We start from the raw sequence: 14,611 nt of genomic DNA on the forward strand, positions 1-14,611 counted from the left end.
CCCCTTTGAGTATTTAGTAAGGTGATTAACAGAAATGTCATTATTCTGTTAGGGTTTAATTTAGAAGTCCTGTACTGTTTACATTATCTGTAAGAAATCATGAGGAAGTTGCTGTAATGTGAGATATTTATAACCTTTCATGTGAAGACTGAGTCAAAACTCATTTTTGCCTGGAGCTGATTCAGTCATAAAAGAGCCTACTCCAAGCAGCCTTCATCAGAAGGCATCCAGAGCCTTGAATCTATTATTGCAGTCACATAACACAAAAATAATTACATTAAAAAGACATTCAGGTTTTAACTAGTTGAAGCCACAAGCTAGGTTCATATTTGAAATCACTGTCAATTCACAGCAAGCAACCAGCTCCAGCTAAACCCCTGTCCCTTTAAACTCAGGCAAAACAATTAATTCTAGCCATGTTAGAGCTCTATGAAACTGGAGGAGTACTAATCTAACATTTAAAAAAAGTCCTCCATGGTACAATTTCCAGTAAAGGCAACATCTTTTAGCTGATGATCAAGTCACTGGAGCTATGCTGGTATATACCAGCAGATGCTCTCCTTCTTCTGGGGTGGAGAAAAAAGCATCAAGAACAAATGCAGGGCTTTTCTCTGCTTTCTACTATCTTTTTCTGCCATATAAACCAGGTGAGAAGAAAGCACAAAACCCAAGGATTTTCTCTTGGCAGCATGATCCACATCTGAGCCTTTCAGAAGTCTCCCTCTTGTATTCTAGTACTCCAGGTACCAAGGATTGCTGAGTTACAGAAGAGAAGGAGAGAGATGTTACTCCCTTCTTCCCCTGGTTTCCCTGGAGGGGATGAGAGGGTCACAGAACATGCACAGAAACACGTCTGCAAGCACAAATGATGGGCCGGTGGCACCCACACCGGCACCTCTGTGCACTGAGACCGGCCTAACCAACACCTTCTGTTGGGACTGGAGAGGAGGGTATGAATGATGGAGAGCCCTGGCCCTTTGCTGCGCAACAAAGAGGGCAATTTGGCAGGAGTGAGAAGTCCTGTCTGCTCAGCAGCAGGTAGGGTGGCTAGGCACAATGCCTCATCCCCTTAATGAGCGTGAGGACACATCCTGGGAACAACGATAGCTTGTGGAAGCTGTGAGAGCCCTACCGGTACCTCTGCCTTTCCCATGCACCAAAAGGATGACAGTGGGATGCCATCCTTCACCACAGAGACGTGCAGCAGATGCAGAGGGGAATAATGACAGGAAGGGTCCCTGGTCCCAAACACAGTTGAAAAGAGCATCAATGAGAAAAAAAAAGAGAGAGAGAGAGGAAAAAAAGGTCAGGAAACTTGCAATAGTGCCAGACAGCTGAACCAAATGTCAGCCAGACTTGGTACATTTTCTTTTTCTAAATGTTAAGTTTGTTGAGAAGAAACAAAGCGAAACTCCCCCCAAACCCATCCCTTGTTGCTACGTCTGTAACGATGCTTTATGCATCCAGCCCCTCCCTTCTGTTTTTTTTTGAAAAGCTGAGCTCAGCTCCCCAGCTCTGACAGCACATTGCAATTTATCTGTTTTCATTGTTGGCTCTGAGGGTGGGAGTAGCAAGGCTTTTCTTCTGGTGTTTTGTCTCCGTGTTCTTCTTCTGGAAACTGGCAGCTGTAAGTCTCTTCTCCAAGGTGTGACAGTTCTGGAGCCCCCGGCAGCCTAGGGAAGTTATGTTCCAGATCTGCAGTGAGAATAAGCAAAAGCACTGCACATACAAAAGGTCTTCACACATGTCAGCTGCCCATTACCTTTACCAACACAGCCTCTCTCTGAGGAAAGGACAAAGAAACTAACTCACGTGCCCAAAATCACAGAGTAAATCCATACTGACTCAATTTATTCAACTTAATTTATTCCATTCTGACTCTGAATCAATGGACACACTGCTCACCACTGAAAAGCTGCACAGAAGTCCACAAAGGTGCACTTACCGTCAGCCATGTGGTATTTTTCTTTCTTCAGTGACCATATGCAGAAATGCAAGAAGAAGGTCAGCAAGATGAGAACAAATACAGCCACTGCGGTAAGGATAGCCAGGATGGTGGTATAGAGAGAGTCAGTTGTAACAGGAGCTGCAATTAAATATATTTAATAAAGATTAAGAAATCATGTGCCTAGCCTATTGTTAAAGGGAAGGCAGTTCTTCCAAGGAAATTTAGAAATTCATTTCCTCTTTCTGTTGAAAACAATTTTACAAGGAAAAAACCAAACACTGCAGGTATTAACAATAAAACGGAGAAGCTCCAAGTCAAGGGTGCAGTAGGTCACTGTCTGCGGTAAGAAACATTCATGCTAAAAACCCACATGCCTGATCCCTTCGTTGTTCAGCGCCTGTCTCTCTTGCAGCTGTCACTTGTTCTATCTGCTCTGTTTTGGCTTTTGCTTTTTTTGGGGCATTTGGTTTCGATGTTTCCCTGATTAGCACTACAGCATGCCAAGTTTTCACACTTGTGTCTGCCTCATGAAAGTTGAAAGTAGCACCTTTCAGCAATTTGTCTCAGCAGAACTAGTAATTTCTCTGAATGAAGGGCCCAGACCTGAAAGGCACCAACACATCGCAGGGACAAGGGTGGGGGGGAAAGCAGGAGCAGTGCAGCTTGCTGTTTTCAAGCTACTCAGTACCTGCAAAGCCTGTACCCATTTATTCCTATATAATTTGATCTATGATAGGATGTGAGATTTCAGTTATGGGTGTTGACTCAACCAATACTTGCAAGGGAACTGGATGACTAACTAAGTTATTGCCTTCCTAAGAAAATCTAGCAAAACAGCAAGAGCAGTTCAATGGAAAACTCGTAATTTGCCAAATAAGCATGCTCTATTCATTTTCTTCATTAGTGACAGTGCTTTAATGGTGGAATCTTTGCCCCAGTCAACAATTCTACATATATTAATATTGCAAGAAACACAACAGTAATTTTCAAAGCAAATTTTCATGATAGCAAGCTCTGGGTGATAACTATGCAGCAAGTCACCAAGAAGCATAGAGAAAAGAAACAAATCATTGTGAGAAGGTACCTTGCTCCAGATCTTTAGCAGGGAAACCACATATTGCATTATGTGTACTGTTGCCTTGCTTGATTGTTAGAAATCCAGAACTTTCACAACTAAAAGAAGAATAAGAGTCACATTTAGAAGGTCCCTGCCTTTCCCTTCATTTGTCTCCAGCCTCTCTTGGCTCCCTTTCTTCCTTTCCTCCACTCCTCCCACAACCTGATTCCTTTTTTTCCCCTTTTTATAGCAGTGCATGTAAAGTTATGGCTGTTCCCGAACAAGATAACACACATCACAACTGTTTATGTGCACAATTTTTTTAGTTTCTTTGTTTCAAGTGATGTTCATATTTGGAATTATTTTGCATCAGTTTGAGCTGAACTTGGAAGGAAGTTGAACACACAGCAGTTCATCTTAAGTGCCGCTTTTAGTATTTATAAAGCCAGAGGAGGAAGAAATATCATCTAGTGCTGAATTTAAAAAACCTCATCATTTAATCTCATTGGTGATCTTGTCTTTGAATCAATTTTATTTTCTAATTTAAGTACTAATCATTTGAGAATTTTATCACACATATTTCCAAAGAAGAAAAGTATCAATAAATACATACTCAGTCCAGTTACGGCACCAGCCATTCTTAACATTGGAATAGGTTCCTATCTCACATGGTTTACATTTGAATGTGAAGTCTAAAATGCCTACAAGAAAAGAGAACATGATATTATCAGTCAGTGCCTTTACTGAAAGATGTGGATACAACAGATTAGAGCACGATGCATTCCCTCTACACTCTTTCTGCATTATGAATCACCCCCCTGGAGAAATACATGAGCAGTTCTTGCCACCCTCGCGTTTTGGGAAATGTATGGGAAAACCCCTTACAGAAGAGGTACGGAACAGTCTGATCTGACAGCAGAGGGTTTGAAGTTAAGAGGCAACACAGAATAAAAGTCTTCCACTGACAGTTCTAGCAGCTTGGAAGAAAAGTAATACCGAAAGTCTAAGCATAAAAGTGAAAGTCTCAGAATTTAGGAAGGGAAGAGTTTTAGTCACAGAGATGACAGTATAAAAGCCATTTCTCTCTGCATCATAAGCCTTCCCAAAAGTAGGTTGTAGCAAGTGATGGAAATTGCTGCTCAGCCAGCCACTTATACTGAGCCCTGTTTAGCGCCACTGGCGTTTCTTTAGTTACCGAGCTTAACCAGCTCCTCGCCCTCTGCGCATTCAGGAAGTTTTTTGCAGTAGAGACATGTGTTATCGATACAGCTGTATCCCTGACGACATCTGCAGTCATGGTCCTCAATATTTTGGCATATGCTGTTGTCTCCTGCCAAAAAGGAAGAAGTTAGACTTGCCTTTGTCATGGAGGACGGAAAACAACTTAACCATTTGTCTTACTGGCTGATACAGGTGAAATTACAGGTTCCTTACTGTACTGTGGTGGAAAAAATGGACACCAGCAAGATATCACTCCCATGCATACTGGATAAAGTTTAGAGTACTCAAATTCAGCACCACTCAGATTTTTACACCACGGTTATCTGAGCACTGCATGACTTACCACTGTAACCCCTCTCTCTTATCTGGAATACCAGCGCAGGTCGTGGCAGACAGAAGCAAGGCAGCAGGTTTGCTTGACTACATTGTGCAGATGTAGACATTGTGGGGTGAGGAGGGCACTGCCAGTGTCCCAGGGAAGCACTACACATTAACAGGCCGCCCAGTCAGCCCTCAAGACACTGCCAGCACCCTTCTCAGTTAGGCTCAGCCAAGTTAGACGAGGGATGCCCAAAAGACCCTTGGCCAGTGAAGCCAGAGCTCCTTTTCCATGCCTTTCCTAACAACAGCAGCTGCTTCCTACACTGCTGGCAGAAGTGGGTCTAAATCCAAGCCATAAAACCAGCAACCCTTCCTGCCCTCTGTCCTTCTATTTCTAGAGGAAATCTGCTGTGAACTTTGCTTGCACTCAAAAAATATCACCTCTAATTCTGACAGGCTCCTGGGTTCATGAAAGCAAAGGATTGATCATATATACTGATCCCATCAGTAAACAGTATCAAGCAGTCCTTCGGGCAGTTGGAGACCAGTTAGAGGAAAAGTGCTGTTCAACCAGGAAGCCGTATAACCTTAAAGGAAAAAAAAATACAGAGGGAAATGCTGGCTAGTTTGATAGCATGCTTAAAAACCCACAGTGAGCAGCAAAGATCAAGCAAAGATTATTTCCTGAGGTTGGTGATGGAACGTACAGGGCCACCAGGGCACTGCCCACATCTTCCTCTGCCCACTGGCCTCCTCTTACTGGCCTTCAAAGCTTAATGAAGACTGGCAGCTTGGGGATGCTTCCTTCGGTGTATGACCAGCGGGTGATTCTGGAGTTGATCCCACTAAGCAATGACTCTCCTACCTCACGCCGAATGACTTTATCTCAGTGGGAAGGGAAATACCTTGGGATCTCCACACTACTGAAGACTCTACAGCTCTTCACCTATTGCTCATTCCCACAAATCCCGTGTGCCTGCTCACTCCTTCCACAGGAAGCTCAGTGTCCTTGCTGTCAGTTGAGGCAGATATATTCAAGCTACGATTAGATGGGAGGCTGACTCCGATCTAGGCACCCATGAAAGATGTAACTTCCCAGATAAAGCTGTTGCTAGCCTGTGGGACACCACCACGACCACACCAGCCAGACAAGTCTTCCAGCAACTCTGTTTTGGGACAAGCACAGAAGGAAGGTGCGTTCCTTGCTGTAGGTCACACAAACAGTTGCATATTCCTTGCTGTTCAGCTCTGGCTACTGTCACAGACAATACTAAATTAGGAAGAATAGTATGATTGCTCCTGGGACCATGGAAGAGGCCCTCAGAATCACCTGTTCTTGGGCTGAAGCCCAAGAAGCACAGAAATGTTACCCAGTAAGTCCTGCGGCTAGCCTGTTCTACCTCTCATGCCTTAATTTGACTTAAAATTACAGGCAAGTGAGAATCCATTACCATCTCCCCACCATCCCAAGACCAGGCAAGGGCACAGGTTAGACCAGGCTGTTGAAACTAATGATCACCTGAGACCTTGCCTGTGCATCTACTTGTGGGCCAAGCACAGGTCAGCAGAATGGAGGGACTGAAGTGGGATTGCCTCCCACTCTTCAGGACCACAAATTGCGGAGGACAGCCTTACAGAGAGCATCAAGCCCCATATTTCCTCTGAGGCCTGAATGGCACAGACCAAGTTTGAAACCATGTTTGAATGGAGCAAGGGCTCAGAATCAGTGTTAAGCAAACGCTTTCTTTCCTTGCAAGCAAGACCAACCCACAGAAACTTAGCTTTTGCTTTCCCTTTCCCACTACAGGATAACAAGTGTAAGCACATAACAATTCTGAAACATCAGTCTACTCAGAAGTTTATAGCTAAGGCACATCATGAATTTAGGGGGCAGGAAGGAAGCCCTTGCTGCTTTGTTTTGCATATAGAGTTACTCAAGATACATTTACATACACGCACACACACACACTGCCTGTTCCCCATGCTCAGTTACCCTGGTTGACATAGAACAATGTTGACAATCAGAAAGACAACAGGCACATCATTCCCTTACCTTTACTTGAGCTACATTTGGGGCAGCATTTCTTTTCATATTTATTGATTATTCTCAGTTCACCATCCTGGCATGGTGTTGCCAGAGTTTGCTGTGTCCATTGCCATAGGCACACCACCAGCAGCAAGCAAGCTCGGATCTTGATGTGACTGACTTCACTTGTCTGTTCAGTCATGTCTTGAGCTATACAACCCCCAAAGCACACTAGGGGGCTTGTATCAGGACTTCCCTGCAAAAGTACTCTTTCCCCTGATGCTGTGGAAGGCGCTGTGCTTTTTGTGGCTGCACTCTTCCTGTTCCTTTAGGGGGCGGGGAAAAGATTTTATTTTACGTCATTAGTTTCTTAAAAAAGCAGGGCTAAGCAACCGCACAACTGTGACTCCATTAAGAGAGCAGCAGGTTAAAAGCAAGATGTAGTATCACATAAGTTTATTTTCAAGGGGTTTTGCAAGTTGATATACAACTAAAAATTAATGCAATGCAAATTAGTGTGTGAAATTCAGTGCTCTCAGACTACTTTATTCTGACTTAGATATCCTAACGAATGTAGAAACTTGCAAGGATTTAACTATCAGATTGCAATGTATAGTCAATCCATCCATCAGACATTTTGATTCTGTTAATTGTTTTCAACTTCCTTCACTCTGGATCAGAGGACTCTTGAATTATTTTCCAGAGCCAATGTAACTCCTGGATACCACGAAACCAAGAAAACAAATACTGGCTTCCCCATAGGCTGCAAGATCAGCCCTGGGACCAAAACTGAAAATAGCTGCAATGGGCTCTTCAGAGACACATACAGCTGCTCCGACCACTGACCACTCCACCCTTGGGATTTAGACAACAAGACAGCTGCTCAGCAAAACTGTACATAGGCACAGACATGTTGCCTGTAATCATCACCCGCTGCTGGGTTTCAATTCCAAAATGTGTTGCCTTATACAAACACGTATGGAAACACCCATCTCTGCTTTATGCGTAGACAGCTTGCTTTCCCCCTCCTCCCCTTCTACTTCCACTATACCCTAGGGTTTACTTCTACCCCTGTAGCTTGCGGTTGCTTTTATGTGTGCACAGTGATGACAGTATTTAAAATCTGACCTCATTCCCAACTGAACGGATGAATTCCGATGCAGAAGGAATTTTAAAGGGATTCTTTCCCACGCTGCCTGTGATGACGAACAGGTCAAGGCAAGGGCGAGTCAGACCTGTGAGAAGACCTGTCTCTAGAAAACGCCATGCCTACAGCATTTGACACTTGCCCTGTTACTTCCTTAGTTTAAAACACAGCCAAAGAAGCCTGAATAAACTTCCCAGACATCATCGCTCTTCCTTCAGTGTGTTCTATGCTTTCTTCCTGAAGATAAATCTATGGATCTCAAAGAGTAGGTCAGTCAACACACTCTTCACTTAGTCTTTGGTCTGTTCAGGGATCTGCTTGTGTTCCTGTCATGGACTGGAAGCAATCAGATTAGTTTGGTACACAACAGAGCCTTCTGGTTTTAAAAATATATGCCACAAAGCTGCTCGTAGTCTTAAATGTGCTCGGTGAACCCATTCTATTAAAAGATGACATCCAAACTAGCTGCAAGTGGGCAAAAGACACCTCTCTGCTGTCAGTTTTTCCCACATAATTAATGCCCCTAGAAGGCCAGCTGTTATGGTTCGGAAAATAAAAGCCTCTTACTTTGTACTTCTGCTGTACAGGAGATCCCCTCCTCTTCCCACACAGCACGGCTCCTCACACTTCTCAGAGCCTGCACCACTCACGCTACAGTGGAAACAGAGACTCATGGCCAGCTCAGCTGCTGCCCAGCTTACCAGGACTTTTTACGAGGATGTGTAGCGATAGAACAAGGGGTAATGGTTTTAAGACAAAATAGAACCGATTTAGATTAGATATTAGGAATAAATTCTTCACTCTGAGGGTGGTGAGGCACTGGCCCAGGCTGCCCAGAGCAGCTGTGGGTGCCCCATCCCTGGCAGTGCCCAAGGTCTGGCTGGACGGGGCTGGGAGCAGCCCGGGCTGGGGGAAGGTGTCCCTGCCCAGAGCAGGAGGTTGGAACCGGATGATCTTTGAGGTCCCTTCCAAACCAAACTATTCTATGATTCTATGATCTGGCCATAGAGAGTCCTGAACACCACGGTTCTTGGGTTCAGTCACCCAAGTCAGGATTCCTTTCACCAGCAATTCCAATCAGCATAACCATGATGCTGTGGGCAGCACAGGGACGGTTTACAGCTACTGGTCAGGGTGCTGCCCTTGGACAGAAAACACGGTGCACTCAGCAGCATACAAAACTTTCTCACCCTCTTCAGAACTCTGCAGTCTTACACTGAAAGACAAGTTATTAGGCAAAGCACTTCAATGCTGCAGCAACATGCTCTGCAGACCTTACCTCCTCCATATTCTTCAGAAGTACAGCAGTAGCAATAGACTAGACCATGGCTCTCAGAAAAGACAAGGACAGTGCAAATGTTCCAGATGGAGGAAATAGCCTTTCCCCATCAAGCTCAAAGACAGGTATTAATAATTAGCACTGCCTAAATACCAAATACAAACATTAATCAGACTTTTTCTGAGCATCATGAACACAGCAATAGAGAAGGGACCTCCAAAGGTCATATTGAGACAACTGGCAGGAGGTACACAAGGGATCACCAAGCCTGGCAAAGGTGGCAGGCAGGCAGGCAGTTAGCATATGTGTTATCTGATACCTGGTGTTTATCAGAACAGGAACTAATAGTTTCTTTCCTTCTATCTTTTTTGAATGTTGTTTTTTCCTGAATTGGTCTCTACATGTTTTCATTCTTGTTCAAGCATTACAGTCGTGCACAGATACTACCCAGATGATGGAACATTTACAGTTAGATCACAGACAATAGCTGTACATGCCAAGTCTAAAGCTCTAGAGTCAGCAGTGACCTTTCAGAGACAACCTGACTATCTGGCTTTAAAATCTTTGGGGGTTTTCTAAAGCTAAGCTTGCCTGTCTCTGATGTACAGTAGTGACATTTCATCTGTCAATCCCTTTCTCACTCAGTTCTGTATGTGATGTATGTCAGTACTGCTAGGCTTCATGCTGCTGCCTGATCCAGTAGGGTTCCCAGCTCTCTCTGCACCTATTGATAGAACAAATGCCTATTTCACTCATCTATAAGCAGCAGTTCTCACCTCACCACCACCTGACTGCATGGTGGTTTTATTCAGCAGCAGCTACAGGATTAACTAGACAATATTTAATTAAGACATTTCAGAAATCAGGAATCCTTACCATCTTTTATTTTCACACACAAGCAGAGGTTCCATGGCCTGCAGAGCTCCTTTTGATTCATGTGACCTGTGGTCAAAATGATAAGCCCAAGAGTTAAAAGGCCATTGGAAGCAATGTGGTCTTTGGGGTTGTCTGAGCACACATACCATGAAGTGCCTTCTTTGCATGAAACACGAAGGCAGAGCAGGGTCTTGAACAAGCAAAGAGAAGCAGATGGTGGCCGAGATGTTCAGCAACACCTCAGGGTTCAGAGTTTAGTTGCCACTAAAAAGGAGCATCCAAATGCTGCTGCTACTGTCCCTTTGAAGAGAGACTCTGCAAAGGCTTGTGCCGGTGTTTGAACCAAAGGGTCTCTTGTGTGCCAGGCTCTAGTTCCCATTCTTGAATGAAGAGGTCTTAATGTTTTATGACTGTGTCCAAGAAACAAACCTCAGTTCAGAGTGCGGGGCCTCAATTTATCAGGAGACCTGAGGAAGACAAGTTTCATCTCCTTCCTTCAGCGAAGGAAGGGAGGCACAAAAACACACGGCAAAAGACCCCAAAGGCAATGGCTGGCTTCCTCCCTTGACCTCCACAGAAGGACTCTCTTCCAGCCATGCCTGCCCACACCTGTACATCTCTCAGGGCAAATTAAGGCTGAGACGTAAATGCACACTGTGATGGAACAGAAGAAAAGATGTTACAGATCTCCTAATCCTTTCTTCCTCCCCTGTGCTACCATGACCTGGACATATAACATGAGGAGGAGTGCTCAGGGATGAGATCTGAAGGAAGAATCAGTAGATTCCTCCACCCAACTGAAACGCACCAATGTGGCAGCTCTTACCTCTCTCCTCAGGGCACACGTTCTTAAGAGTATTTACAGAACTGGCTGCAAATCCTACTTTTGCCCATCATAAGGATATCCAGCCATGAGCTGAACGTCCCACACATCGCCAGGTGCCTCATTTTACAGTTTCCTTTTTGCCTGGGGCCACTGGAGCCGCCAGTTTTCTGAACTGTCCGAATGACTAACCTTTTGGAAAGAACAAAGAAAAAGAAAACAAAAGATTGCAACCACTTCTCAACCACATAGTTAGTTCTTGCAAGTCCAGTGCCTTTAATGACACTCCTTGGACTTCACGTCATCAAGAGCATCGTTACTACAGAGAGTGTCTGGTTTCCTGACATGGAGATTTTTCTGATTACCCATAATGGGTGACCACAGAAGCCATGAAGTTCTTCTACAAGTGAAGAGGTTCTTCACATGAAATCTACGTAATTTCTGAATGACTATTTCTATTTGTTAGACCAATGTATAAATTGCCTTGTAAGCTCCATCTTTTAAGTTGCTTTCATCCCACTGTAGAAAAGTCCACTGCTAGCTACAGGATTCTCATTCTGTCATACAGAACTTGTCTATGCTCTCGGGAAACAACTATCAGTCGGTCTTTAAGATCCCTTTACTATGCCGTGATAGCTGTAAGAAATGTTACCTGCACAAGGGGAAGTGACTTGCCACACCAGGGAACCCGTGGTAGAACAGCAGTTTTAATGGGCTGCGAAAAGTGCAGAGAAACAGTCAGCGCAGGGGGTCAGGTCAGCACTGCAGCAAGGACGTGGTGGGGCTGGCAGCAGAGGGGGCACAGGGACATCGACTCCCCGGGAGGATACCACACGAGCAGTGACAGCTCACACAGTACTGTCCAAAGACTGGGGTAACCAAAAAGCTTAAGGACAAATAACCTGAAACTGTAAGTCAAAACTGTTGCATTCCTTTCAGTTCTGCTGCCCTCCAGGTTCAGCCTGGAGATTTTGCAGTGACTAGGACTGGCTGCCCGAGGGGTTTCCAGACGTTGGGGTATTTGCGTGCCTGCCCTCTTTTGGCACACAGGGAGAACCGCTGCCCTGCACACCTGCCCCGGGTGAGGCTGGGGGCACAGGGGGCAACGGGGCAGAAGCACAGGTGATCCACAGAGTGCCACACGTGGGCTCCTGCGGCAAGTTTAATTCTCACCCCGAAACATTTAGGGCTTTGTGGAGACCCCTGGGTCCTTCCTTCCAGCAGTGCCCAGGCCCCTGCGGCACGCACCCGCCAGAGCCACTGCCTCAGCCAACGGAACGAGGCTCCTGGTCACCTCTCGGGGCTGTCCACACAGCCTGGTCGCCAACAGCAGTGACTCCTTGCACGCTATCCCAGCGGTGCAGAGGCCAGGTAGCAACTTAACTGACATTTATAGAGGGAAACCAAATCAGGCAGAGGCAAAAACCCCCAAGTTCCCAACGCTACCACACTGAGTACTTCCTTTCCAGCTCAGCAGCTGGCACAGCGCGCATCAGCGGATGTGACCTTTCTCAAGTGTCTCATGGCAAACCTGAATCACTTTGATGCACTTCTCAGTCACAGGAGAAGGTGAAGAGAAAATGCAGGAGATAAAGGATCTGGCGTAGCCACAGCAGCAGAAACTTGTCATATATTCACAGGGAGGGAAAAAAAAAAAAAGGAGGAAGTGAACATAAAAAGCATAAACTTAACGAATCTGTGGTTTTGGTGTTGGGTCTTTTTTAATTATAACTACTGAAACATGAAATACATGTTAAGTGCCAAACCTGCAGTCTGAAAGGAGCATTCAAGAACTGCAAAACTCTGCTCATTTACCCAATTTTTCCCCAACAGCTCTCTCAAACACCATCTATTCTTGTCTTAATCCTTCTCCAAAACTGAATGCAGCAAAGCAGTGAGCAAAACAAACTTCCATGTTAAACACACAGACCTGTTAAAACTCCAGGCAGCCCTATGTGATAGATGTTCTCACATGCAAGAGAGAAAAAGTTTTAATAGAAAGCCCAAAGACAAGAGGGATTAGTGTTTTGGTTGGTTTTCTTGCTGTTTTTTTGTAGACCTAACCTCTGCCTGCAGCTAATTACAACCAGTGCAAGGGGCTGGCCGTGTGGCCTGTAACTCACGGCTGAAGTGAAATTATTCTTAAAAAAATGGCATTATTCTCACCCATAAACACAAACTTATGGGAATTATTAGTCAGTTTCATAGACGGTTCTTAAAACAATCAAGAGGCCAAATTTTAGTGACAACAGTTACACAGAAAGTTTGGTGTCTGCTTAAGTAACTTCCCAAATCAGGGCCCTATGGCAGCCAAGATGCATTTAATTTACAAATCATATAGGTTTAACTAAGTACTCTGACTGCCAATGCAGTTCACACTAAACCCAGTTAGCACTGGTTTGCAAGAAGAACCAACACCTCAGCTTACTGCATTACGCCGGAAAAAGTTTCCAGTACAGCCCTTTATTTATCTTCATTTGCTTAGATGAAGCCGCACAGCGCAGCCTGAGCGTCTCCAGCGCCTGGACGAGGGGAAACCGGAATGGCTGAACAGCAGGGACTTTGCTCTTGACACAGGCCCCTGCCTCTGAGGAGGGAAAGTTTCATTTCTGACACGTAGGAAGACAACCGTGGGCAGAAGGCAGCGCCAATTTGTTAAAGATTCTCTGCCTATTTTTAAACTACTTTCTGCCATGGTAGGGAAGACTGGAACAAAAAATCTAAGCAAGTTTTTCACAGAAAAGTGACAAGACTGAAGACGGCAATTAAAAATATTTGTTATTTCTCTATTCAGAGTGAAATATCTACATTAGTTTGTTTAAACCGGCAATCTACCAACACCCCAAAAAATACCGGACCATAAATGCCTCCACTCCTATCAAATGTTATTATGATTTAACTCTTCTGATAGCATGGGACGTCTTGGCACAGTGCTTGGACACAGCTCTGCACAGCCCTGCCAGCAGACAGGCTCTTGGGCGGGCGCAAGCACCGAAGCCAGCAGCCACAGCGTCTCCAATTTTCCAAATGCTGACGAGCAACCACAACCGGCCCTCAGCACCCTCAGCACCCTACCTCTGCCATGCACTTCCCTGGCCAGCACCAGCTCTTTCCTCAGCCAGGGAGAAGCTGCGCCCTCACCTGCGGGAAGCCTGATGGGGGGCTGAAGGAAAGCACTAGAACACGCTGCACCCCGGCACCTTCCTGTGCAGCTGCTCTAGAGGGCGGAAAACAAGTAAGATTCGTGGAAACAGCTGATGAGCCCACACCAGAGGAGCTCTGCTGCCACAGCAGCACTTCTGTCCAGCCAGCAGCTCCTCGGTTCCCGCGGGCTGTGTTCTCACCGTACCGCCCGCAGCCCCGCACAGCTCCCCAGTTATCTGCGCCTTGCTCCGTTACATGGAAATGCGGCACTTGCTGCGCTGCCGCTGGAGCACGGCCTATGAACTCGGTAAGCATCGTTTCTGAGAACGTGTTGGGTGTTCCCTGGAACGTGCTCCTCCGCTCCGTCCGTCGCGATTCGCCATCCAACCCCCTGCAAGATGACAGCACCTAGGCCACAGCACACTTGCGAAGACCTCTACACCCACGACAGGGGCTCCATGTTTTTGAAGGGGCTGAGCCTTATCACCTCGAATGCCCTGGCAACTCTCAGGTCAGAACTGCTGCCAGGCCAGATTTACAGAGAACACCACGACACAGCTTCCGCGAGTCGCACAGAAAGCCAGGGCAAGGCAGAACGCAAACTCAGCGCCCGCTGAGCTGACCATTTGGAGAACCTGCTTTTGAATAACTTTTTGCTCATTTGTACTCTCCAGTCACACACATCACGCACGTGCATCTAGCTGCTACCACAATTTATTTCAGAAAGACACTATCACACTTTGTGTATAATACAAATGTTTATATACAT

General features: G+C 45.6%; 1 protein-coding gene across 13 annotated transcripts; it reads right to left on the reverse strand.

The window, feature by feature from the left end:
* Positions 1-560: 560 nt before the first annotated feature.
* Positions 561-14,013, reverse strand: TNFRSF18 (TNF receptor superfamily member 18). 13 transcript variants are annotated; one of them, XM_055704100.1, is made up of 11 exons: positions 13,774-13,926; positions 11,351-11,413; positions 10,702-10,890; positions 10,022-10,342; positions 9,876-9,941; positions 6,601-6,899; positions 4,201-4,335; positions 3,619-3,706; positions 3,033-3,121; positions 1,946-2,086; positions 561-1,719 (listed from the first exon to the last, which is right to left on the reverse strand). In XM_055704100.1, exons 5-11 carry the CDS (start codon positions 9,908-9,910, stop codon positions 1,544-1,546), a joined length of 963 nt encoding a protein of 320 aa, XP_055560075.1. In that variant the 5' UTR covers positions 9,911-9,941; positions 10,022-10,342; positions 10,702-10,890; positions 11,351-11,413; positions 13,774-13,926; the 3' UTR covers positions 561-1,543. The 13 variants fall into 13 exon arrangements, with proteins under 13 accessions (XP_055560075.1, XP_055560076.1, XP_055560070.1 ...); XM_055704101.1 differs by adding an exon at positions 7,702-9,723 and having other exon boundaries at positions 9,876-10,342; XM_055704095.1 differs by adding an exon at positions 12,230-12,320 and having other exon boundaries at positions 9,876-10,342; positions 13,774-13,891.
* Between the last annotated feature and the right edge of the window lie 598 nt (positions 14,014-14,611).

The sequence above is a fragment of the Falco cherrug genome, chromosome 3 (genome assembly GCF_023634085.1).
Source record: "Falco cherrug isolate bFalChe1 chromosome 3, bFalChe1.pri, whole genome shotgun sequence".
NCBI classification, from domain to species: domain Eukaryota; kingdom Metazoa; phylum Chordata; class Aves; order Falconiformes; family Falconidae; genus Falco; species Falco cherrug.